This window comes from Physeter macrocephalus, unplaced genomic scaffold (genome assembly GCF_002837175.3).
Source record: "Physeter macrocephalus isolate SW-GA unplaced genomic scaffold, ASM283717v5 random_1717, whole genome shotgun sequence".
In the NCBI taxonomy this organism is placed as follows: Eukaryota; Metazoa; Chordata; class Mammalia; order Artiodactyla; family Physeteridae; genus Physeter; species Physeter macrocephalus.
In genome coordinates, this window is record NW_021146614.1 from 981 (window position 1) to 25,000 (window position 24,020).

General features: G+C 51.8%; 1 protein-coding gene across 9 annotated transcripts; it reads right to left on the reverse strand.

Moving 5' to 3' along the window:
• Positions 1-5,771: 5,771 nt before the first annotated feature.
• LOC114485436 (CTD small phosphatase-like protein) lies at positions 5,772-23,043 on the reverse strand. Of its 9 annotated transcripts, none has more exons than XR_008616838.1 (7): positions 22,967-23,043; positions 19,467-19,559; positions 15,694-15,879; positions 12,048-12,165; positions 10,263-10,333; positions 7,955-8,399; positions 5,772-5,982 (listed from the first exon to the last, which is right to left on the reverse strand). XR_008616838.1 is itself a non-coding variant. In XM_055083501.1 (6 exons), exons 2-6 carry the CDS (start codon positions 19,512-19,514, stop codon positions 8,349-8,351), a joined length of 474 nt encoding a protein of 157 aa, XP_054939476.1. In that variant the 5' UTR covers positions 19,515-19,559; positions 22,967-23,043; the 3' UTR covers positions 6,471-8,348. The 9 variants fall into 9 exon arrangements, 5 of the variants coding, with proteins under 5 accessions (XP_054939476.1, XP_054939477.1, XP_054939478.1 ...); XR_008616837.1 differs by lacking the exon at positions 5,772-5,982 and adding an exon at positions 5,994-6,298; XR_008616835.1 differs by lacking the exon at positions 5,772-5,982 and adding an exon at positions 10,938-11,083 and having other exon boundaries at positions 8,384-8,399.
• Between the last annotated feature and the right edge of the window lie 977 nt (positions 23,044-24,020).

The following is a 24,020-nucleotide window of genomic DNA, read 5'->3' on the forward strand; positions in this document are numbered from 1 at the left end:
AACGGGAGAGGCCACAACAGTGAGAGGCCCGCATACCGCAAAAAAAAAAAAACAAAACGGGGCTGGGTTCTGTAGAGAGCCCATGTTCGGCAAACAGGGACAGGCTTTAGAAAAGGAAGAGTTCTAGAGACAGATAAAGGCTCCATGAATAGGGACAGGTTCTGTTAACAAGTACACATGGAATTAGGAGTAGACTGTGCAGACAGGCATGGGCTCTGCCAACAGGGATGTGCTCTGTCGAAAGACAGGGGTGCTCCCAGACACAGTGACCCGTAGCGGTGAGAGACTCTTAGTAGGAGTAGAGCCTGCAAGCAGACAAGAGTTTCTATCCAGGGAAGTTCAGACAAGCTGTGCAAATAGGCAAAGGCCCTGAAAAATGTCACAGACTGTACAAATAGGGCTCAGGTTCTGCAGACAGAACAGGCTCTGAAATAGGAAAAGACTCTGTGAACAGGGACAGAGTCTAGAGACAGAGATACTCCCTGCAGAGGAAACAGGTTCTGCTGACAGGGCCAGGAACTGTAAACAGACAATGCTTTATAGACAGGGACAGTGTCTTTAGGCAGAAAGATGTCCCAGCCAAGGCCACGGGACAAGCTCGGGAGAACAGGGATGGGCTTGCGTTCAGGGCCGCTTCTGCAATAAAAGCATATCTTATCCATGAGGAAAGAGGGACAGACTGTTTAAAAAGACCCAGGTTCTGAAAAAAGACACTCTCAAAACAGGCTCAGGACAGAAAGAAGCTCTGCAGATAAGACAAATGTTCTGCAAACCCAGGACAGACTCTGCACACACAGACTGTCTCTGAAGGTGACAGACTCTGCAGCAAGTGACAGGCTTAGCTAACATGAGCAGTTTGCATAGATCAGACCAAAACATTCTCAAATTCTTGAAACAGAGCTGAACACTTAATACACACAGACTGCAAACAGCCACTGGCTCTGCAAACAGCAACTTTGCCGTGCTCTGTGGTTCTGAGTGTGCACAGGAGAGAGAAGCGTGGAATGAGAGGGATCTGGGGAAGAGGGGGGCTCTGGATTTTGTTACATGTCGGCAGGTGACTCTCAACGACCCCGGGCTTCCCTGCACCCCTCCTTCAGAAACCTCTGCGTGAGGTTTGGTCATTCCTTCATCCGTGGAAATTCTTTCGACGTGTAACCTAAATCCTGCCAGCTGCAACTTTTCCTTCTTGCTGCTGCTTTGCCCAGTAGACCCAGAAGTCCCTTCTTTCCGAATTTCTCACTCCTAGTGGCCCTGGTGTGGTGTTCACTCCTCTCCCCTCCCCTCTCCACTCCACTCTAGCTGTGCTGTAGCAGAAGCAGTGATTGTGACAACCACCAGGGCACAGGCAGGCAGTGACCAGAGGTACAGATTAGGAGCTGTAACTGTGAAATAGTGACAGAGTGACAGGAAGATTGGTTGGCTCAGCACAGGGGTCACCAGGGCTCCCTGTGGGGCAGGGGGGTCAGACTGTGGCCAGGAAGTTGGGACTGGGCTGGTTTCACGGGGTGGGGACAGCATCATCCTCAGGGAGCTTAGAGGGTGCCTGCATATCCAGTGCCAGCCTGCGGAGCCAAACTCTCAGGCTCCCAGGGCCTGAGGCGTCATCCCATGTAACCTGTCTTCCAACTGGATTCTGGGGGGACGGAGAAGGGATGCTCAAAGGGTGGGGGCCCTCCCTCCCCAGCACCCTCTTCTTTCCTCCAGCCAGTCCCTTCTCTCTCAGGAGGCCCCTGCCCTCCCCAGAGTGCCCTTTCTGACCCACCAGGCTTTCCCACCCGAGGGTGTTCCCTCTTCCCCTTCCATCACCCACCCCAAGTGGGGACCCTTTACCAGGTATCCTCTCCTCCTACTGGAAGCCCCCTTCTCTTCCCTGGGGGCTCACTCCCTCCAGCCGTGGCCCCCTTCCTCTCCCAGATGTCCAGTTCCTCCTCTGAAGTGCCCTTCTGTCCCGGTGCCCCCTCCTTTTCTGGGTGCCCTTTCCTCCCCCCATGCATCCTCCCTCTCCCCAGTGCCCCCTTCTCTCCTGACTGCCCCTCCACCCTTTCTGTGCTCCCTTCCTCCTCCAGATGCCCCCTTCTTTCCCCTGGAGCCGCCCTCTCACACGCCTTTCCTTCCCCAGTGCACCCTCTCTCCCCTGGCCTCCTTTTCCCTTCCCTGGGTTCCCCTCCCACCCAGGGGCCCCTTTCTCTCCCTTGGGGCCACCTCCTTCCACACCCCCGCCCCTCCCTCTACCCAGAGCCTCCTGCCTCCTCTGGTGCCCCTTTTTCTCCCCCAGGTGTGTAACTTCCGCCTCCTGAGGATCCTGCGAAGGGGCGGACCCTGAGGTCACTTTGCCCGACTTCCAGGAAGGGGGAGGGGGGCGCTGCCTGCTGGAGTGGAAGGAAGGGACAGGGCCCCGGCCCCAGGTGTATGGACTCTGGGAGACAGACACGCCCGCCCCCCCATAGAAAATCTGACACTTTGTTGCCCCCGAGGGTCGCTCTGGTCGTCGCAGCCTTCCTGCCTCCACCAGTGTTCTCACCTGCTGGGTTGCTCGCTGCCTTCCCAGTTCTGCCGGCCCCTCGGCAGCCCCGAGCCCAGTGACCCCATGTGGTACACCCGATTTGGGGCAGCCCTCCCCACCCTGGCCCCCCGAGTCCCCTCCCTGCCCGGCCTACCTGCTGGAAACTGCTCGCTCCTTCACCCTGCCTGTGGGCAGTGCTGGGCCTGGCTCGGGGCCAGGCTTTGCCCATTGCCCTCCCCAACACTGTAACTGAATCCCTGTTCCTGCCCAGCAGGACACGCCCCAGCACTTGTCGGGCTGGGGCATTCACACTTAGTCAATCAGTTAGTCAGTCAACAAATATTGACCCAGCTCTCTGAGAGCCAACCCCTTCCCCTGGCTGGACTGCCAGGCCTCACCTCCTGGGTACCGGTGGCCAGAGAGAGCGGGGGATGGAGGCCTGGGCTGCACCAAGATGTGGGGTGTGGAATCCACTGAGACTTCCCTTCTGAGAGTCCCTGATCCCTGACCTCCAGAAGGCCAGGCCACCCCAGCAAACTTTAGGAGGAAGCAGCACCAAGTCTGGTTAGGCGGGGGTCGGCAGTCTGGCTCTGCGAGACCCAGGTCACTTCAGAAGGTGGGGGGAGGTGGCCAGGGCTCCCTCCTGCATCTCTGCTGCCCTCCCCACCCCAAATCAGGCTCTCTGCCCGGCACAGCCCTCCCCAGGGAGCCCTGATACCCATCGTGGGAGAGGCCAGTCCAGCCCTTGCAGGGAGGGAACACGTCACTTCCACGCCTAGGCTGCCCCCTCCTTTCCTTCCTGATTGTGGGGTGGGGGAAGAGCTGGAAAACAGAGCCTTCCAGAACCTCCAGGGGCACAGCCATCCTTAACTTAGACCACAGGCCTCAGTCCCAGCCACGGTGCAGCCGGTGTGGATGCCCCTTCCAGTGCAGGAACGCTGCTAAAAGCTGCCATTGGGGGCTACCCTGGTGGCGCAGTGGTTAAGAATCCATCTGCAACGCAGGGGACACGGGTTAGATCCCTGGTCCGGGAAGATCCTACATGCTGCGGAGCAACTAAGCCCGTGCGCCACAACTACTGAAGCCCACGCGCCTAGGGCCCGTGCTCTGCAGCAAGAGAAGCCACCACAATGAGAAGCCTGCGCACTGCAACGGAGAGTAGCCCCTGCTCACCGCAACTAGAGGAAGCCCACACGCAGCAATGAAGACCCAACGCAGCCAAAAATAAATGAATAAATTAATTAATTTTTAAAAAATTCCTTAAAAAAAAGAAAAAAGCTGCCATTGGTCCCAAGACCCTTTCCCCATGTCCAGTCCTCACCCCCACTGCTCTCTGTCACAGGGTGGGGGGACTCCAGGAAATCTGGGTCCAGCTGTGCCCAGGAGGACCTACTGCTGGTGTGTGACTGTGTTTAACAGATAGAGTTACTGGGTCCCTGTGTGTGAAGGGAGGCCCGTGTCACAAGGCACTTGGCCAGTCCCTGTGTGTGTCTGTGTGTCTGCCCTCGTGTGTGGGAGAATGCATTTTTGAGCCTCTGTTCCTTTTTGTGACTGTGCGTGTGTGCCTGTGAGGTGCCTGCGTTTGGCTCCACCTCTTTGCCTGTCAGTCACTTCTCCCCACCTCATCTCAGTTTCTCTCTCAGTCCACGCTGGTTGGTCTTTGTTCTTCATTCCCTGGAAATGGCCCTTTCCTAGTCCCCAGAGCCCAAAAGCTGGGGGTTGGCTCCCTGTCTTCACCTTACCTTTCCCCTCCACCAACCAGGAACTCCGCTGACCAACCCTTCCTTTTGAAACCTCCCCCAGCCCAAGTTTTCTCCCCACCGCACTGGCCGCCTCCTTTGGGGCCTTTAAATGTCAGCAGGCACAAGCCTTCGCTCCTTCGCCCGTCTCCTTTCTATTTTTTCCCCAAGTTCCAGTCCCCAGGCTGTAAACACCATGGAAACGCTCTCTTCTGACCCCAACTCCCACCCCTCCCGAACTCCCCCAGCCTCCATCTGTCTCCTTTATCTGGTCCCATCTCTCCTGGCACGTCTGCCCTTATGCTTGACATCCACGTCAGGCCTCTCTCAGATCTACCTCCTCACGGCCTCCGGAAATGGCAGGAACATCCAGTTGCTCAGGCCCCAAACCTGGGAGCCATCCTGGGTTCCTCTTCTCCCCTCACACCCAGCAGACTGGCAACGCTCTGGTTCATCTGGGCCCCTGAGCCTGGCCAGCCCTCTCACAACTCCTGCCCTGCTCTGGGAAGCAGCCTCTCACACCAACTGGCAGCACGAGCTCCTCTCTCACATCCATCCTCCCGCCATAGCCAGAGGGATCTTTCAACCATAAATCAGATCATGCCATTCCCCTGCTTCAAACTTTCCAGAGGCTTCACTAAAATCAAATCCCCAGTTGCCTGTCCCTCTGGCTGCATCTCCTATCACTGTCCCCAGTTCTCACTACATTCCAGCTACAGGATTCTTGTGTCTCTTAAGACGCTGACCTCATTCTAGTCTCTGGAACTTTGCACTTGTTTCCTTTGCTTGGAAGCCTCTCCCCTACATCTTCCCGTGGCTCCCTTTCCACATTCTGGACTCAACCAAAATGGCACCTCCCTCCGCCCTCGTTGTGGGCAGGACACCCCACCTGGCACAATGCAGCCTCAGCAGCTTAGTTGGGGGGGGCACAAGGGCCTCTTCAAGGCCCCTCCCCTTAGACTTCTCTGGGTCTCTAGGAAGTCTCTCATAACTGCCCTACTCCAGAACCGCCCCACACTGTAATCTGTGACCCAAGGCTCGGAGCGGTGGCAGTGGGCCCAGGTCCTGGCCTGGGGCCCAGATGAGCAGCATTGTTTTGTGTCTGGTGTGGACAACCTCCATGGGATCAGGCCCGTGGCACAGAGAGAGGAAACTGAGGCCCAGAGCAGTGATCACAGGCAGTCAGTATGCTGCAAGGACGAGAGGGTACCCGGCCTCTCCCTTCATCCTCCGGAGCAAGAATGGAGCTCTGTGAACCCCTCCTCCGGTTCAGCCACCCTCCCACGGATCCGGGATTGAAGTCACAAGGGGACTGAGCCTGGCTTGCCTCATCCAGCACCGCCCTGGCCATGTCCCCCTCGTACCACTGACCTCTTCCTGCCCCGGGACGCCGCGACCCGCCTCCACCCTCGCCCCGCGGGTTCCCAGGGTTCTCAGCGCTACTCTGTTCCTCCCCGCCCCCCACCCCCCCCACCGGCTTATCTCCGAAGGCCCAGCCCCCTCGGCATCAGTGTTGACAAAGGCGTCGGGGAGCCTGGAGTGGGCGGGGCAGGCGCTGGATGCCAGCCCCGCCTCAGGCCCCGCCCCCACGTTACCTGCGCTCTGGTTCCCACCTCGGCGTCCTGGTGTCCCAGGTCTCGTCCGAGTCCCTCCCAGACAGGTGCAGGATGTTGCCTCTGGTGGAGACCGGGTCCCAGGTGGCGGGGGAGGTGCGCCCCTCCGGAGCGCGGACAGGACCTGGGCCGGGGACGGGGCTGCCTGACTAGTGTCTTGGATCCCACGGCCTGGAAACGTCCGGTCCTACGCCCTTGAGGAGAGCGGCCTTGGGCCCGCGTGGGTCCCCTCCCGCCCCCCACCTGGCTGCAGGCCGCGGAGGAGCAGTGACACAGTCAACAGGGCGCGCACGGTCCGAGAGCGACTCCCCCGAGGGCGCCATGGGAACAGCCAGGGCGCGAGGAGATGGAGACTGTCCTGTGCCTGCGGGGGCCACCACTCTAATGAGTCGTGTGGAGTGCCCGAGGCCGAGGACGGTCCGGAGAACAGCCCTAGGTCTCTGCGAACGAGAAGGTGCCATTGCCTTGCGTCTCCGTGGCGGGGAATGCGTGGCCCTGCGCAGCCCCCGTGCACCCACCCCAATTAGACACAGCAGGGGCCAGGATGGTACCCTCCCTACCCCCTCCTCCCGCCAGGTGAGGTGTTCCCGGTGGCTTGTGCGATCCACTGCTCCAATGTGAAGTGGGGGTAGCTACTCTGCTCCCCACCTCACTGTAAAAGCAGGGAGCTGTCAGGCAGCTGGGGATCTTATTGGGACCCCCTCCTCACCCCTGCCTTGGGAAAGACTCCCAGTGTCCATATGGTGTTTTCTGTGTACTTTTCTGAGTTTCCTGAATTTTTTGCAATGAATACATAACATCTTTCAGGTAAAGCAATATGTCATTCCGCCTAAGCCCTGCCCATAGCTCCTCTGCCATACCTGGAGATGTCAGGCCTGGAAGAGTTTTGGGGGACTTTCTTTTCTTCCATAGCCAGTCAGAGTGGGGGTTCTCAGCCCTGGTTGCACCTTTGAATCATCTGGGCACGTAAAAATATGATGCCCACCCTTAGAGACCTGGGCTGGCACGGGTCCTCTGAATAGGTGGGAAGGGAACAGGTCATCAAGAGGTCACTTGCTTGGGACCTGGCATACTGAGAGTTCACCTCCTGATGTTTTCTTGTTTGAGCACCTATCACCTCTGTATTCCAGGACCTGGGTAGGAGGCTGGGGAGGAGTGGCTGGGGAAAGCCGACCTGGGAAGACAGTCTGCTGAGCTTATGGATAAGCAGCACGGTCTGTGTAACCTGGGATGCTGGCGTGGCACACATCTCCTGTGCCAGGGCTGCCTGTGAATCAACAGGCTGCTCATGGCCCAGATTCACCAACTGGCATGGCCACTAGCCTGATCTCCAAGGAGAACACACTGGACCCTCAGGCCTTCAGGAGGAGGCTATGTGGGCTCTAGGTTTTCCACCCCACACCTCCCTTACAGCACCCTCTCCTAACCCAGTGATTCTCAGTTCTGGCTGCCCATTAGAAACCTGAGGGCCCTAAAAAATACAGATCCTCAAGTCCACCCCCGACCATTTAAACCCAGCTTCAGGGGCAGTGACAGTTCTCAACCATTTGTTTGCTTGTATGCAAAGGTGGGGCCTGGGGGCAATGCCAGAGAAGGCAAGGGGAGGGAGAGGGCTAGGGAGCTGAGCGAAGGAGAGAAAGAGGGACAGAGCCTAGGAATCCAGAACCAGGGAGGAAGCTGGGGTGACCGCTCTGGCCGGCCAGGTGCTCTACTGCAGAGAGGGCACCTAGGGGCATGGCACAGACTAACTGGGGGGTGGGTGGGGTTTGGGGTGTGTCTCTGGGTAAATATTAGGTTTCCTGGCCTGATATAACACTGTGCCCGGTGTTCTTTGGGATGAATATACATGCCTGGCAGAACCCTGTATCCCTGTGACAGACAGAATAGACTGCAGAGCACTGTCTCACTGGTCTCCGTTTTCTCATCCATAGAATGGGGATAAGACCCATCTGCTGAGACTGTTGACCCTGGTGTTTTCTGTTATCTGAATTAGGTATCATTATGAAGAGACAGTCCTTAGAGTGGTGAGGCTGTGCCCAAGGCTCTGCCGGGACTTCCTAGCAGAGGGGCAGGGAGGGGAACTTGTAGCCCCTTACCTTCTCATACAGAGGGGCTGGGCTGAGGGCAATGTTTCTGGATGTCCCAGTGCGAGAAAACTGTTCTGGATATCCTTACTCTCTTCCTGGGTCCTTTGCCATGCTTCATCTGATAACCACAGCACCTCAGCCAGCGTATGCGAGGGCTATGGGTTTAGGTACCACACTCAATGCCTGTGGCTCTGAGGGGCTGGGGTGGGGGCTGTGGTTTCCTCAGGCTGCACTTGGAAGCCTGTTGGTAGGGCTGGAATCCTTGGGGGAGGATGGTGAGCCAGACCACTTCTGTCTGGGGAGATGAAGCCAGGGTCCTAACACTGGGCAGAGTGGTTTCCTAGCTCCCCTTGGAGTCAAGGTCCGTGGCTCCTGAGATCCTGCTCCCATTGGCCCCTGCTCTTCAGAAGCTGGGGCACCGGGAGACCCAAGGTGCCGGTGTGAGGCTGTGCAGCTGGGAGAGAACAGAGAACAGAGTGAGGAGAGGTGCTAAGAAGCAGTCCACCCACAAGAGAGCGCAGTTTCATGTATTTATTTTTGGCAGGAAGGAAATCATTGCAAATCTCTTGACTGACAATGCTCGCCCCTGGAAACGTGCACATTCTACATGTCGCATTTCCCCAGTGATGCTGGATTGTTTACACATTCAAATGTCCAACAGAAATCCATGACTACCCAGACACCAGCATCTCCACCACTTGGGGTGTGTGTGTGTGTTTGTCTATAGAGAAGCTCCCTAGAGAATGGAACAGGAACAGACACCATCAAATTTACAGTAAAATAGGAACAGAGGCAGCCAGTTGATTTTGCACAGGTATATGCAAGCATTTCAAACCATCCACTCTTCTTGAACCCTGGCATGCCAACTGTCCATCACAGCACCTTTAACAGCAGAGGCACAAACGTCACGAGTGTTTGACCATAGGGCTGTGTGGTTCTGGATTTTATGAGAAAGCCATCTTTAATATACAGGGTCATAAAATGTTGCCAGGTTATAGACTTATACAGATTTCCTTTTTATACAAGTTCAAATGCTGCAACCATGACAAATCAGTGTCATTAGGGCATCCTCATGTCTCCAAAATCATCTCATCAAAATTGCACCACATCAAAGGAGTTTTCCCCATCAACCATCAGCTGTGACACGTGGTGCTTCTTTTTAGGATACAGATGCATTGTTTACAAACAGCTAATGGGTGAAACCACGGACCAACACGTAGGATTCCAGAGCAATGGAAGACAGAGCAGTAACAACCTCAGGTGTGCCTGGGCACCTCCACTCAAGGCCCGGCCAGAGATGTTGTGAGAACATCATAATCCACGACCCACAGAATCCTGTTCCAGATCTTAATGTAAAAAATATTTTTCCAGGAGGCTATATTTTAACCTGGTACTGAAAGGACCATGGAAACTCAGGAGGTCAGATTTCTCATTTGGCTAAAGAGTTGGGGGCTGTTTTGGTAACATGGGAAGTATATGGCACAGAGAAATAGCTGATAGGTTTCATCAGGTTTTAAAGCCCACAATTTAATAAAAGGTAATAATTAAAAACAATACCCGTATTTACCTTAAAAAACATAAACCCCAAACATTCATCTCATTTCTTGGCCTTATGTTAGAATTCTATTGCTTCATTTACATGTAGATGATTAAAAATATATATATCGATATAGATATTTTGATTATGTACATAAAGCAGAATCAAGGGTTAAAATAAGAACGGAATTTTGGAGTGGGGTCAAATAAGGTGCACAGAATACAGAACCTCCGAGGGCCTCCTGCCCTCCTGAGACATTCTGTGTCTGTGGTGGCAGGAACTGGGTTCCACCCCCGGCAGCTCTGCACTGGCTCAGTGCAATGGTGCTCACGGTTTCAGGAATGACCAGGTGAAGTGTCTGGCTCAAGCCTGCCAAGTGTCTTCACTCCATCGGAAGTGGGGCACGATTCCTAGGTTTGATTCCCCTGGAATATTCTAGAATTTCAGTCCTCTCTGCCCCCTATTCCAAATAAGACCTTAGGATGCCAACAAAGAAGGGGGCACAGGTGAGGTTCTAAGGTTCTCATCAGGACTGATTTCTGTGTGGATGTCAACACATGTCAGACACTTGACTGCAACATTCAAGACATTTAAGGCAGTGGGTTCATTTAATGACTAGTTTTCCAAATCAAGGTGTATGGCATGTGCAGACCTGCCACGTAACTGTTATTTTCTGTAGTCATGCCTTGCAAGGGGCTGTTTCCATTTTAACTGGCATGTGGATTACTGGGTTTGGAACACTCAGAGCATGGGGAGACCTGGTTACCCCTGAATACTTACTTCTCTTCTGAAAGCACGGCAGTCTGCAGACCAAAGTGCTGTTGGGAGGACGTGATTGGCAGCTGGCTTCACTATTTTATGAATGAAAGCAGAAAAGAAATTTTACTTTGACAGCTCCCCGCCCCCCACCGTTTTCCAGTCTTCTTAGTGCCAGTCACTCCCACCAGAACTCCGGCCCGACCCATAGAGGACTAAGGCAATGGTGCCAACATGAAAGGGTTCTTTTAAATTATCTTTAAGAGCAATACTTTATAGACTGTCTTATTGTCAAACAAGGAACATGGCACTGCTTAAAAGATCTCACTGGGAAAGGCTGCAAAGGGAGCCCCGGCTCAGGGAGGGGGCCCTTCCTCTCCTTGGCTCTGGGCGATGGGTCCCACATCTAGACGCGTTTCCCCAACCCTCGGCTCAGAAATAGGCTGTGCTTCAAAAGAGAAGACCAAGAGATGGACAAGGGCCACATCAGCGTGGTGGTGGGTTGAGGCCACAGGTTCTCAAGAGAGAACGGTCGGCTTATCAGAAACTCTGAGCTTGACCGCAGTTTGAAATGAATGCCACACCGGTCAGGTGCGCTGGCCCTTTTGGTCTTTATTCCCTTCTGAACTCCCGAGGCTGGTGCCAGGGAAGGAACGCAGTCCATAGTCTGCAACGGGGTGGGACACCTATGTTTCTGACCCTGTCCAAGTCTGCAGCTTAGCAGTGAGCAGATTCTGAGCGTAGGCACAGTGGCAAAGAACAGTGTAACAGCCGCTGGTCAATTCCATTTGGTGGCAGCACGGTAGCAGCAAAGAAAATTCCCAAACAGCTCCACGGGTATCCAGCTTTTGGAAAGGACAGATTTAAAAATCAATCAACAGATTTTTTTTTTTTAACTATCCAAGGGTTTTAGAGTTTCTTAGAACTGCTCTACCAACAACAACCAAACCAAAAACATACAGAAGTATGGCAGTAGTGTGAAAGCGGAAGTGACATGATGCCACTTTTCAAGGGGAAACTGTGACCTCAAGACAAATGTGTCACCGTCAGAAATAATAAGAGTAATATAAAAGGATCTATCATTTCCTAAAGCGTTGAGCCACACGATTGCGGATACATTCCAAACTGGGTCAGAAATGAATGCACACACTGACACCGTCACAAAAGCTCCTCGCAGGGGCCTGACCCTGCGGCATGCCACAGGCAGTCGGAGCAGCACACCTGCTGGGAGACAGGCTCCTATGACTCACCCCCATCCCTTACCACCCACCTCCCTCCCACCTTCCAGGTTTTAGAAAATTGTCATATTTATCTTCTTAGAGAAGCTAAGACAATAAAAGACTAAAAGATGTCTGGAAATACGTTGTGTAGAAAAATTAACTCTCAGCTTAAAATAACATTCAAAAAGGCACTTCATCCTGTAGGAAAGAGATTCTGAGTTGGGTCAGCTACTCTGAGCTGGGGTAGAAGGGGACAGGCTGTCTGCTGGAGGGGAGGACAGTTGAAAGGAAGTCTGATAGATATCAAGCTTTTTTTTTTCCCCCATTTTTTTCCTTTTTGGTATGTTTTAAGAAAAGCAAATCCAGTAAAATGCATGTCCCTTTATGAAATTCGTTAAAAGAGTTCATTTTAAAATAGTTGTTTCTGTTCTTAAAAAATAAACCAGGTAGGTATGGCCACATTCGCCCCGTGGCCTGGAGTATGGCGTGTCCTCACTCTTAGCTCCTGGGGAGCTGAGGCCAGGCAGGTCCCGAGGCTGAGGTTCCGGGGTGCACAGGCGGGAGGCGGGCGGAGGCCGGGGCTACCTACTGCAGAGTCTGTGCAGCATGCTGTACACGTCGTCTTCCTGGCTCAGGCCCTCAAAGAAGGGGATGAGGTCCAGTAGCTCCGTGTCCGTCATGTCATCGAACCAGGACTGCACAGGCACCTGGAAGACAGTACATGGAAAGGGCAGCAGAACTGTATCCAGGCCTAGGGGCTGCTTCTAGCCTGACTGGGTCCCTGTACTTTAACATTTTCTTTGGTAAGGAGGATGGGTACCTGGAAATCATCATAATCATCATCATCATCATCTTGTTCGTTCTCCTGTCCCAACTAAAATCAATCCAGATCTACCTGGTTCAGGAAGGCAAAAAATTAAGTGTACCCACTTTGCAGGCATTTGCCTGTTTTGTTTTCCTGCCACAGAAAAGGTGGCCAGGGCGCAGAATATATAACTAGCTTAGCACCTTGCTAATTCCAAAACGCTCTTGCCATTGCATTAAACTAGCTGCTTGTACCTCAGAGCACTTGGAGCCAGAGGTCACCAGCCAACGCTGACATCAGGGAGCCCACGCAGAGGGCATCAGAGAGCTTCCACTTAGGGTCACTGTGCCAGACCGCACGGCAAGGAGAAGTGGACCATTTCCTCCCACGCTTAGCAGAGATCAGTTAAAAGGGGAAGTATAAAATTTCAGAACATTCTGAAGTCATGGGCAAGACAGCATTCTCCCTTAGGTTTAGACAGAGAGGTGGGGAAGGCTACTAGTGGGTGGTAGACAGGGGTGCAAAGAAGAGATATTAAAAAGAAATTTGGGGGGCTTCCCTGGTGGCGCAGTGGTTGACAGTCCACCTGCTGATGCAGGGGACACGGGTTCGTGCCCCGGTCCGGGAAGATCCCACATGCCGCGGAGCGGCTAGGCCCGTGAGCCATGGCCGCTGAGCCTGCGCGTCCAGAGCCTGTGCTCTACAACGGGAGAGGCCACAACGGTGAGAGGCCCGCGTACCGCAATAAAAAAAAAAAAAAAAAAAAAAAAAAAAAAGAAAGAAGGAAATTTGGGGAAACCAAAAAAGTTTAAAAGCAGTATTTTTGACCATTTTACAAATCTAAAGACTGCTTAGAAACATAAAAATTCAGCATGTAATTTAAAAAAAGAAACAAGGTAAGGATTAACCAAAAAATGACTACTCCTGGGGAAGGGGCAGGAATGGGTGAGAGGGCAGAAATGGACACAAGACTTCTCTGAATTTATCTTTGCTGATAGTTTTGATGTTAAACTATGTAAATGTGTTACATAATTGAAATAAAATTAAATCATTAAGAAAAAAAGCAACAAAAGATGAACCTTAGTGTATATAAGTTTGTGACATAACCATAGAGAGGATTATTTCAAGTGATTTCGAAACATAGTGTTGTTCGTAGATTTCTCAAAAAAACAAAACCTCTAAATGCATTCAATTGTTTTACTATTAGTAATAATATTAAAACAATGCAATTTTGAAGCTATTAAATGTATACTATAGAATAAATCAAATCTGTAATGATGTTAATATCTTTAGGAATCAAGAGTTTCAGCATAAGAGAAGGAGACACAAATACAAAACCAAAAAGAAATTAAATAAAAACTGTTACAACTGAACTGGAAAAACCAATGTGAAATTATGATTTTGTTTTCATTCTAAAAATAAAAATAAGTGTATTTTAGCTCTGTCCAGTAGAAAGGACATCCAGTAACAATGAGAACCCACCTGAACTGTGGTCTCTAGATACCATTTTCATTCTTAAGAAACAGGTTCCATAGAAAAATGGCTGATTCCAGGGCTGGAGCAAGAAATGGACAAGATGAGCTTGGAACATCTTGTTGGACCAGAAAGCAGGAAGCTATCAAAGACTATTGTTATCTGAAGGGGCATCCAATGGCCAAAGGTGAACATTTGAGTGTACAAAAGGATAATAGATGGACTTAAGTTATAACATAAAAAAAATCCATGAGTTCATAAAGGTACCTAAAAAAATTCACTGGTTACTTTTGGAGATTGCTAGAGCACCAACTCATGACTCTGAAAACTGCAGAATTAAAGAAAAAGAACCAAGACTTTACTCTGACTTCCCTATTCAAACATTCAAAATGAATTTTAGGGTAATCAAGTAGTCAATGGGAACAAGTTCAATTTAAAAAAAAAAGAATTCCAGCCAATAAATGCAGAAAGAATGATAGGATTTAGAAATCACCAGTTTGCAATTCCTAATGAAATAGTGGATGTAGGTAAGGATCATCAACAACTGCTCACATTTTTAGGTGAAAGGTCGACTGAAAATTTAAAAATGGATGGATCAGGCTGACAACACCTGAATCCAAAAATCAATTCAAAATCTTTCAAAGTGGTACAACCTGATGTTATATGCCTCCTGATGTGATACCACAGTGAGTACACAATACCAAAGCAATGTATGGACCTTGTTTGGATTCTGATTCAAACAATCCAAAGGTAAGAAAATATTTCGAGATGATAGGGAAAAGATGAACACAGACTGGATATTAGATAATATTAAGAAACTGTTAGTATTATCAGATGTGATAATGGAATTGGGATTTTTTTTTTTTGGCCATGCCATGAGGCTTGTGGGATCTTAGTTTCCGGACCAGGGATCGAACCCGTGCCCCCTGCAATGGAAGCATGGAGTCCTAACCACTGGACTGCCAGGAAAGTCCCTGGAATTGGGATTATACTAAAAAGAACCCTTATCTGTTAGACACATTACAAAATGCATTATGTTGAATTTGATTAACTCATCAAAAGGAGCATATTTAAATATAACACATTTTGAATGTTTGTTCAAATAATGATTATACACTAATGGAATCTAGTTTGAACTCATTTTTTGGTTATAGGTGGAGCAACAGAGTTCCGGACTCAAGGAAAGGACCCTGTTTGGGCTTTTGTTGAGTCTGAGAAACCTGGGCTTGGGAGAAACATCCTCTCTAGGGCCTGAGCTGAGGCCTGGCGTGGTGGCCACTGAGAAGGGGTGAGCAATCACCAATGGGGCTGGTCTCTCTTCCCCTGGAAACGAAGGGCGGGCAGCAGGAGGGCGTCTTTCCTGCTCTGAGTCGTGCTGCACCCAGAGAGTCGGCACTGGGAACTGCCATGCTCCATGGAGTTTTATGTAGGAAATGTTCCCTTTGTCTACTTTTTAGACATCATTATGAGGTGGTAAAGGCTGGCAGTCTTATCTGAAGACCTCACTGAAGTGCTATTCATTCTTAATACTTCTCTTGAAGAGGTCACCCAGGCCTTCTAAGTCTACAGGGGTCATGAAGTCCTGGGCAACAGCCAGCTCCAGGAAGCTAATGACAGAAACTTCTCGGTCACAGTCCTAAAGATGCTAAAGAGATACAGGCTCATTGAGCCTGCAAGCTCTGCTCTAAGTGCTTTTCACGTACTGCCACCCAATCCTCCAACAATCCTATGAGATCAGCGTGCTTATACTACTCCCCATTTGACAGAGAGGACGACTGAAGCTCAATGGGCATAAATAACTTGGCCAATGTCATGTAATTGCTAAGTGACAGAGTTGGGATTTCACCAAAGAAAAGGCCAAGAAACCCCGCAGAGGTGCTTGAAGGTACAAAAGTGGTTCTGCCTGGCAAGAGAGCTCAGATGGAGCTCCGCGTCCTTTTGCTTTGGGGCTACTTACTGCATTCTCAGGATGGAAGATGTACGAGGCAGGAGAATTGTCCACGATGATCACTTTGCTCAGCTCCCGCCCAAGGCGACTCAGGTCTTTCACATAGTTCCCTCGATGGAAAACACACGATTCTCGGAAGAGCCGGGCCCGGAACACACCCCAGCGGTCCAGCAGGTCAGCCACAGGGTCTGCGTACTGGAAAGCAGGCGTTACAGTGTGAAGCCTGGGCGCCTGGAAGAGCCCAGAAGCCCTGACCTCCTGCAGCAGGATCCGTACTGCTTTTCTAAAAGGGGATTTAAATAACTGGATGTGTTTCAAGATCCTGGTTATTTCCCTGACACCCTGGATTCTTCCATTTCTCTCACTTCTCATATCCAATCCATCAGAAATTCTTGTCAGTTCCAGCTCCCAAAATATCTTGAATCCACCTGTATCTCCCTGTATTGTCACTGCCTCGTCTGGGCCTCTGTAATCTCTGGCCTGCGGTGGCTGCGTGAGCCTCTTTTCCACCCATTCACCCCACAGCTGTCAGAGCGGCCGCTGGAAGACATCTGTCAGACCACATCACTCCCTGCACCGTCTTCCTGTCGCATGTGGAACGAGGCCCCCTGGTCCCTGCCGGATCCTGTACGGCTGCAGCCGCTTCTCAGCTCTATCTCAAGTCACTTGAGCCACACTGGCTTTGCACATGGTTAGGAGCTTTGCACCAGTGTCCCCTCTGCATGGAACACTCTCTCCCCCGCTCTCTGCACGAACTTCTCCTTCTGTCTTCTCATTTTTCAGATCTTGGCTTCCCTTATCACCTACCTAGCCCTTCCTCTCTGGCTACTCTCTGGCCTCACAGCCGTTGGCCCCACAGAGCTCACCACCACCTGGGACCACCTTACGTTCCTGTCACCTGTCAGGGCCCAGGCCTTGCCTGTCGTGTTCCCCATGACATCCCTAGAACCTGTGGGTGCCTACCTCATAGTAGAGCTCAGTAAATACTAGTTCTGTCAGTGAACGAAAGAGCGGACTTGGGATCTGGCTTGTGTGCACGGGGCCACACTGCCCCCTAGCGGTGCTCTGGGCAGCTGGGCCAGCCCAGCCCCCGACTGTCACTGGATGGTGCCCAGACAGCACTTCCATTTACATGGAGCCCAGGAGTTTTAAGGGAGGGAGTTGGAGCCCCGCTCACAGTTGGGGTTCATCCAGCTTGGCCCTATTCCATGGCCTTGGGGAATTTTCCCCAAAGCAGGCTGAACTGGATAAAGAAATAAAGGGGTTATCCCTGAGGGAAAATCTTCATCCAGACTGAGTGGCCTGGGCTGAAGGCAAAAGAGTGGCAGCTCCCAGCCCGATGTTAGGTCAGGTCTCAGCACCAAAACCCAAGTGAGGGGCCCAGCCAGTTTCCCTAGGGGCCCAGAGGCTCTGCCAGGGAGGTAGGAAGCACCCGAGGCTGGTGGTCTTGGGAAGGCCAGTGGCGGAACGCACAGCAGCCCGAGTGCAGATCCAAGGCAGGCACGGCTGCAGGATGAAGGGCTACAAGCAGCATCCTGGTTCCATGGGTGAGTCCTCCTCTCTCCAGAGACATCCTGATGGAGCAGAGTCCAGGAGGAGGCTGGATTTCCTGCCAACCAAGTGGGGTGAGCTCAGGGCTCTGCAGTTTTCTGCTGGTGAGGGTAGCCAAGTGCCACGTGGGTTGTTTTTAAAGGGCTGACTCTAGCTAACTTCTTCATAATCATTAACGGTGGCAGTGGCATGTATCTTTCAAGGGAATGTCTGAGCCTGGGGCTCCAGGCCTTGGAGATGAAGGTGGGGAATATAAGCTTCATGTGGGCAGGGACTGTCTCTTGTTCTCTGTGGTATGCCTAGTGCCTAGTACAGCGGCTGACACACAGTGCATACTTGCTGGGTGAGTGAATGAAGGAAGGACACTAAGATGGGGAAGCAGACACTGAAGGGCTCTGACAGTCAGCAGAGGGTTGCTTAGGCCCTCGGGCGGCAGGCCAGGAGGTCCTCTGCACCAACAGTGCTGGCTGGGGCTGAGCCCAGAGCCAAGCACTGGGGAGCGGCCACCTGTCAGCAGAGCTTGTGCACCAGGGAGGAGAGAAGCTGGACGGCTAGACTTGAGGGCTGATTCGGCAGAGCCAGCCTGGGGTAGCAGCAAGAGGAGGGCTGGAGAGACAGATGGAGGGGCAGGTGCGAGCCGTCCAGGAAGAGCGACTGAACAAGGATGTTTAACCAAGTGCTGGGGACGATGCCAAGAAAGAGTGCTTTCAATTTCGCCAAAGAAAAAACAGCTCTCAATCCACCAGCGTTGTGCAATCTTCCTGTTTGTTATTTCTTTGGTTATCACTTCAGGCTCCTTGGCAGCCCAGAGCACTGTCAGAAAAGCCATCGGCACCGCAGCACGATTAGCCTTGGTACCGTTCATCTGAAAGGGTACCCACCAGGGAAGATTACGCTTTTCCTGAGGCCACGTTCTCTTTTCAGTATGCAGAGGTCAGCCCGGGGCTTTGGATTCCCTCGCCACCGGCCTGGCGATGAGCTTGGCAGAATGTGAGCAAGTGGGGTTCTCTCTCCCCTCGGCCATGACACAGAGATGGCCCAAACCAGCAATGCCCAACCTGGCAAAGCAGCATGTCTGGGAACTCAGGGTCAGAGCCCCCGACATGCAGAGAAGGGAGCCGCGCAGAGACAGAACATGGGGGAGGAAGCTGTCTGTGGGTCCTTGGAGCAGGTCTGCAGACAGGCAGACAGCTAACTTGGGCCCCACAGAGCTCATCTCTGGGGCCATTCAGGGTCCCTGAGGTGCCCATGGAGACACCGGCAGTGCCATCAACAAATGGATGGTATTGGCCCCATCAGGGTCAGGGTTTGAGACATGGTCATGGCAAGGATCTCTTCCGAGGAGCAGGGCCTGCCCTGTCTGCCCTCCACACCACGCACGTGCCTCTACTCACCTGTGAAGGGACGGACTAAACCACACTGGGGGCCCTGTGAGCCTGCCAGTTCCCTCAAACAGTAGGAGAGGGCCAAGAAACCACTCTCCTTGGTCAGAGCCAGTGTAGATGCTAGGTCAGAGATTCATACCAAACCACAGGACCAGAACATGTGTGAATTATTTTATCATCATGAATAATTATGATAATAAAGAATGAAAACCAGGAGCAGTTACCATGTGACAGTGCCCAGCACAGCACATGGGACCCGGCAGGTGCTCCACGGCCACTTGCTGAACAGGAGTGGGGCCCTGTGCTAAGCTCTTTATGGGCATTATCTCATTTGACCCACCCCATGAGGTAGATGGAATCATCCCCATCTTACAGAAGAAACTGAGGCAAGAGAAGTGAAGCAACTGGCCTGAGGTCCCAGGGCCCATGAGGGCAGTCACAACTCTCATTTGGCCCCAGCAGGTGGATGAACCTCTGACCCTTATCTCTCCCTGAAACCCGTGTGAGCTAACCCAAGGGCAAAGAGGCCTGAGCCTGTAGCCAGTCAACAGATGAGATACATACGCCCTTTCTTGGTTACACTGGACACGTGTGGTTTCCTGGTCTGTGGATATAAGTAGCTTCAGCGGCCGCAGGGAGCAACTTCATGGAGCATTTGTTCCCAGTGCTGTCGCTATGGTAACCCAGAAGCCTCTCAGGCTGGTGCTGTGCACATGGCCTGCATCCATCCCACCTGGGGTGGGAACCTGTCACCATGGAGACAGCTTCCCCCACCTTAACAAAGGGCTGCTTGACAGGGGGCAGGGGTGGAGGGGCTGGGCGCTCAGGGCTGGGGGCAGGACCCACCTTGGCCAAGCTGGCAGTAAAGAGCACACACTCAAACAGCTGCCCCATCCTCTGGAGGAACTCGTCCACATGTGGCCGCTTCAGCACATACACCTGCAACGGCAGGGACAGCACGCCGGTCAGTCACAGCAGCCGCTGGGAAAGGCCTGGGGCCCGGACACCCTGCACAGGAAGAATTCCTAACCAGGTTTCCTGCCTCCTGCCCCTTGGTTTAACGTGGTACGTACGAAGGGCTGTGCAGTCAGATATGGCGCTTCAGGCCAGACACACCTCAGATTGGGCGCCAGGTCTGAGTTCGGAGCAGACGCCCCTCCCAAGGGGGAAAGGGAAGCTGACCATGGTATTGAAGGTCCTGGGGATTTTCAGAACCAGTGAGTGGAAGGGTCGTGCCGCATTTGTGTGACACAATTCCTTCATTTCACGTGCGTTTGGCGGCGCATGCTCTCAGTCAGGCCCTTTGTGGACACAGGCTGTGGCCCGGGGTAGTCCTTTCGGGAGGTCAGGGCCTGGCCCCCTGCCCGGCAGGCCTGGGATTGCTCCAGCTGCTACCTACTCTGATTGGAAGCCCTCCCTCGCTAAGAAGGCCTGGGGTGGAGGCGCAGGCCCAGCAAAGCTGAAGGAAGGGCCTTCCTTGTCGGCTTGGGAAACCATCTACCTGACCCCACAAAGGTAACTCTGCTTGGGTCTGCTCCAGAAACATATGCTTCAGGGGACTTGAAGCCAGCCTACCCCAAGCCCTGGAAACCAGCCATCAGGAGGAGCCGCCAAGCAGAGGGGGGCAAAGAGCAGCCTTTCCTAGAGTGGCTGGGCTCTGCTCCTGACTGGGGAGCCTGAACAAATGTGAGGAAACATGGGAGTGGGGAGAGAAGGCAGAGCTGGCAAGAGAAGATAGAGGAGGTGAGAGGAGGGAAGAACTAATTAAAACTTGAATAAATTCCATCTGAAATTAGCCATTTCCCTGAAATAATTCAAACTTGTTAAAATTCAATTCAATGCATATTTGCTCAGTCCCAGCTCTGGGCTCAGCCTGAAGCAGTTACAAAGGTGAGTGAAACACAGGCCTTGCCCTTGAAGAGCTCACAGTCTAGAGCAGACATATAGAAAAATATATCGAAATAAACATGTGTAATGAAAGCTGTAGTAGAGGGATAAATTAAGGATGATTAACTCCCCTCTCAAGGGGAGGGAATCACAAAAGGGAACATTTGGCCTGGACCTTGAAGGATGAATAGGAGTTCACCAGACTGATAAGGATGAGAAGTGAGCTTCCAAACAGAGGAAACAGTATGAGCATGAGACCTGGCCTGAAAACACTTGGGGTGTTAGAGAATGGCCAGAGCCCTGCATGACCAGCCCTTCAGAGGCAGCAATAAAAGAGGGGGAAATGGGGGTAGAAAAGGCTGAAGATGAAATGTGAAAAGCAGGCCAGGGCGAGTATGCATGGGGCCATAAACGAAGCAGGCTGGATACCTGACAGGACGAGTAACAGAGGGGAGCGGGGCTCTGCCCCACACGGAGGATGTGCTGCTGGTAAAGGAGTTTACACAGAGCCAGGACTTGGTGGGCAACATGGCTGACTGAAAGGGTGTGTGGAGTGAGGGGCCAGAGGAGCAGGATGGCTCAGGGAGGGTGCCCACAGGGCTCTGAGGAGCAGGGTGGCCTGGGTGTGGGTTGAGGGCTGGACCTGTGTCTGTAGTAGCTCCAGGCCCCACTTTTACCCACGAGGCTGCTTGGTGCCAGGAACGGATCCGGCGTGCGGTCCTCAGTCTCTCTGGGAATACTGCTTGGAAAGGAAGCTTTGCTACACGCGAAGGGCAGGAGACTGGTTTGGGAACTCTGGTGTTGGTGCCTCTGGCAGAGAGGAGGGTCCTGGGCCCGGAGGCCAGCGTCCAGGCCCGCGTCCGCGTGCAAGTAACCAAGAATAGGCCCCTTGGGACCTGCACAGCCTATCCTGGATTACTTGAACGAGGCCACGGCCTTCGCCAGGGCCTTGGTCCTCCTCTGGGCGCCTGTGGCTTCATTCCCTCAGGAGAGAGAGTTTCTGACCCCAGCTCTGGGGTATCTACCACCAAGTGAATCAGCACAGTCTGGAGGGCTGGGGCAACTGGGCGGCTCCTTCGAGAATGGGCTGGCCATAGCAGGTCAGGTCCTGAGGGCCACGCTCACGGTCACGAGGAAGGAAGGATTAATTTCTCTTCTAATTCCTGCCATGCCAGTGGGCAGCCTCTCCTTTGTCTCATTATCTTGTAACACGAGCCAAGATAATAAATGCAGAAGCCTTAACTGCTTCTCAGATGCTAAGTTAATTCTGTTGACGCTTCTGCAAATGTTAAATGCCTAAGTGCCTGCCATTGTGGCTCCCTGATGGCTTTTAAAAGTGTGAAGTGTGGAGACACCAGGGACAGAGAGCTGCCTTTCCCAGGGACTGGACGGGTTCCTGGCAGGACCTCCTGGCAGGGGAGGAGAGGGACTCGAGTATCACAAAAAGAGCCCTGGGTTAGGAACAGGAGACTGGAGCTCTCATTTTAATTCTTCCTATTGTATGACCTTGAACCAACCCTCTCCCTGGCTGAGCCTCAGTTTCCCCATGTGTGCTATGAGGTGGCTGGATCAGGCGATCCCCCAGCTCTGACACCCTGCACTCAAGGGCCAAAGAGACTACCGACATCATTAAGGAAAGACATCCTGTTACAGCTCAAGCACCAAGGGAGAGTTCTCCTCCTGGGATATAAACACACCAGGCCAGAGACTCTCCCTTTAGATCTTGGGGTTGACAAGGAAGATGACTGGATCATCCCTGTGGAAAACTTACAATGTCTTCCTACAATGTTTCCAATATTTTATAAATGAAACTATTTCCAGAGGAGCTTCACGAAGGAAAAAAGGAAAATAAGGGAAAAAAAAAATCAGAAGATGTATGCCAGCTGACTAGGGCATCTTTATTCAAAGCTGCCTGCTGATCCAAAAAACGCACACCCTTCCTCCTTTCCTTTTTGGGTTGGATTTTGCTAAATATTCACTGGAGAACACGATGCAGGAGTGACAAGGTGAGTCTGGACTGGCTGGCCTTGGAAACGACAACTTTTCCCGAGAATCTACCATAAGCGGGTGACTTGTGACATTCTCCTGTTGTCTGCTAGGAGAGTAGCTGAAGCAATTACACACGGAAGTTAATTAGACCATCAAGCTAGCCCAGTGGGGGATATGGAAACTTCTAAAAGTCTGCATCAAATCAAAGAACTATTTGAACTTGCAACCACATCTAATATTTACAAATAGATTATAGTTTCCCTTATAAACTAAGTATAAAATTCATCTGAGTGAAAAAAAAAGCAGAACATCATTGCATTTTTTTAATCATTGCATTTCTAATAAAAATCTACTTCCTTTTGATTTAGGAATAAAAAGATTATGAAATGGGAATTTAGAAATACAGTTCACAGGAAACATAATTACTAAAAAATGCTAACTGAAACTCAGATTTAGCTTTGATTTCTTACCTGATGTATAGTTCCATCGATTTCAACGGGAACAATAAAATCAGCATTACTAATAGGCTAGAGGAAAAAGAAACTATAATTAATATGTCTGAAAGAACAAAATAAAATTGGAAACTTTAGCACCAAAAAAGCTTGCCTGGACCAATGTTTTTATTGTTGGAAAAAACAATTCAGGAGGATGTTGAAGCATGCCATGGCTCCTCAAAATAAGCACAAGCAGAAAAGCACATTATTTTCTGTTCTGAATATTGTTACATTTTCAGCATGTTGGTGCAACTTTTTTATCACCTCCCTGGCCCCAACCACAAAGAGTGGTGCACCTGGCTTGGGAACGGGGCTCCTTCAAACTCCCCGCTCTTGCCTAGAGCCCTCCCAGCATGGCAGGAACCACTGCTGGCCACCAGGGGGAGGAGGTGAGAGCCTGACGATCCCCGAGGACAGTGCTGCTCAGGGGAAAAGAATTTGTCTTGGACCCAGAAGCGCAGACTGCCCTGTGAGGGGCTCCTTGACAGATGTTCAACACATGGACCCCAAGTGGGGCCATCGGATATGTGGGGAGAAGTCAGAGGCCACAGCCATGACCTTGGGCAGGCTCTTTCCCCTCTGGACCTCGGATTCTCCTCTCTTCCACAACTAGAGCAAGGGATCTGATGAGTGCCCCTACCTCCATCCAGCATGCATCAGTGATTTCAGGCCTTGCCTGGCACCATCTCCTACTGTGGGAGGTGGGGAGAGCCAGCCCACCCCAGACTGTTCTGCTCTATGTAACACGATATGTAGCACACTCACAAACCTCTGCATATTTAAAGTAACTCTGACACTTAATAACACTTAAAATTCAAACAGGATGCTTCGGCAGTCACTGTGTTCTCAATGATAGACTCACATACAGTTCTAAATGGAATTCCACCAATCAGGTAGAAATGAACAGGCCCAAGAGAATCATGAGACCACAAACCCTCGGGACACGTAGGAGAGAAAAAGGGAGGGAGAACACGTGTGTGGTGGCCACAGGGCACTCTGGTCAGAATCTGAACTGGGGTCTCTGCCTTTA

Bases quoted from the DNA above. Each gene is read 5' to 3' on its own strand.
- LOC114485436 (XM_055083500.1), bottom strand. From the start codon at position 19,514: ATGGGGCAGCTGTTTGAGTGTGTGCTCTTTACTGCCAGCTTGGCCAAG. The intron at 12,166-15,693 runs GTAAGTAGCCCC...ACTGTCTTCCAG, and splicing joins TCTTCCATCCTGAGAATGCA to GTGCCTGTGCAGTCCTGGTT. The intron at 11,084-12,047 runs GTAGGTAGCCCC...CCTTTCCAAAAG, and splicing joins CATGCTGCACAGACTCTGCA to CTGGATACCCGTGGAGCTGT.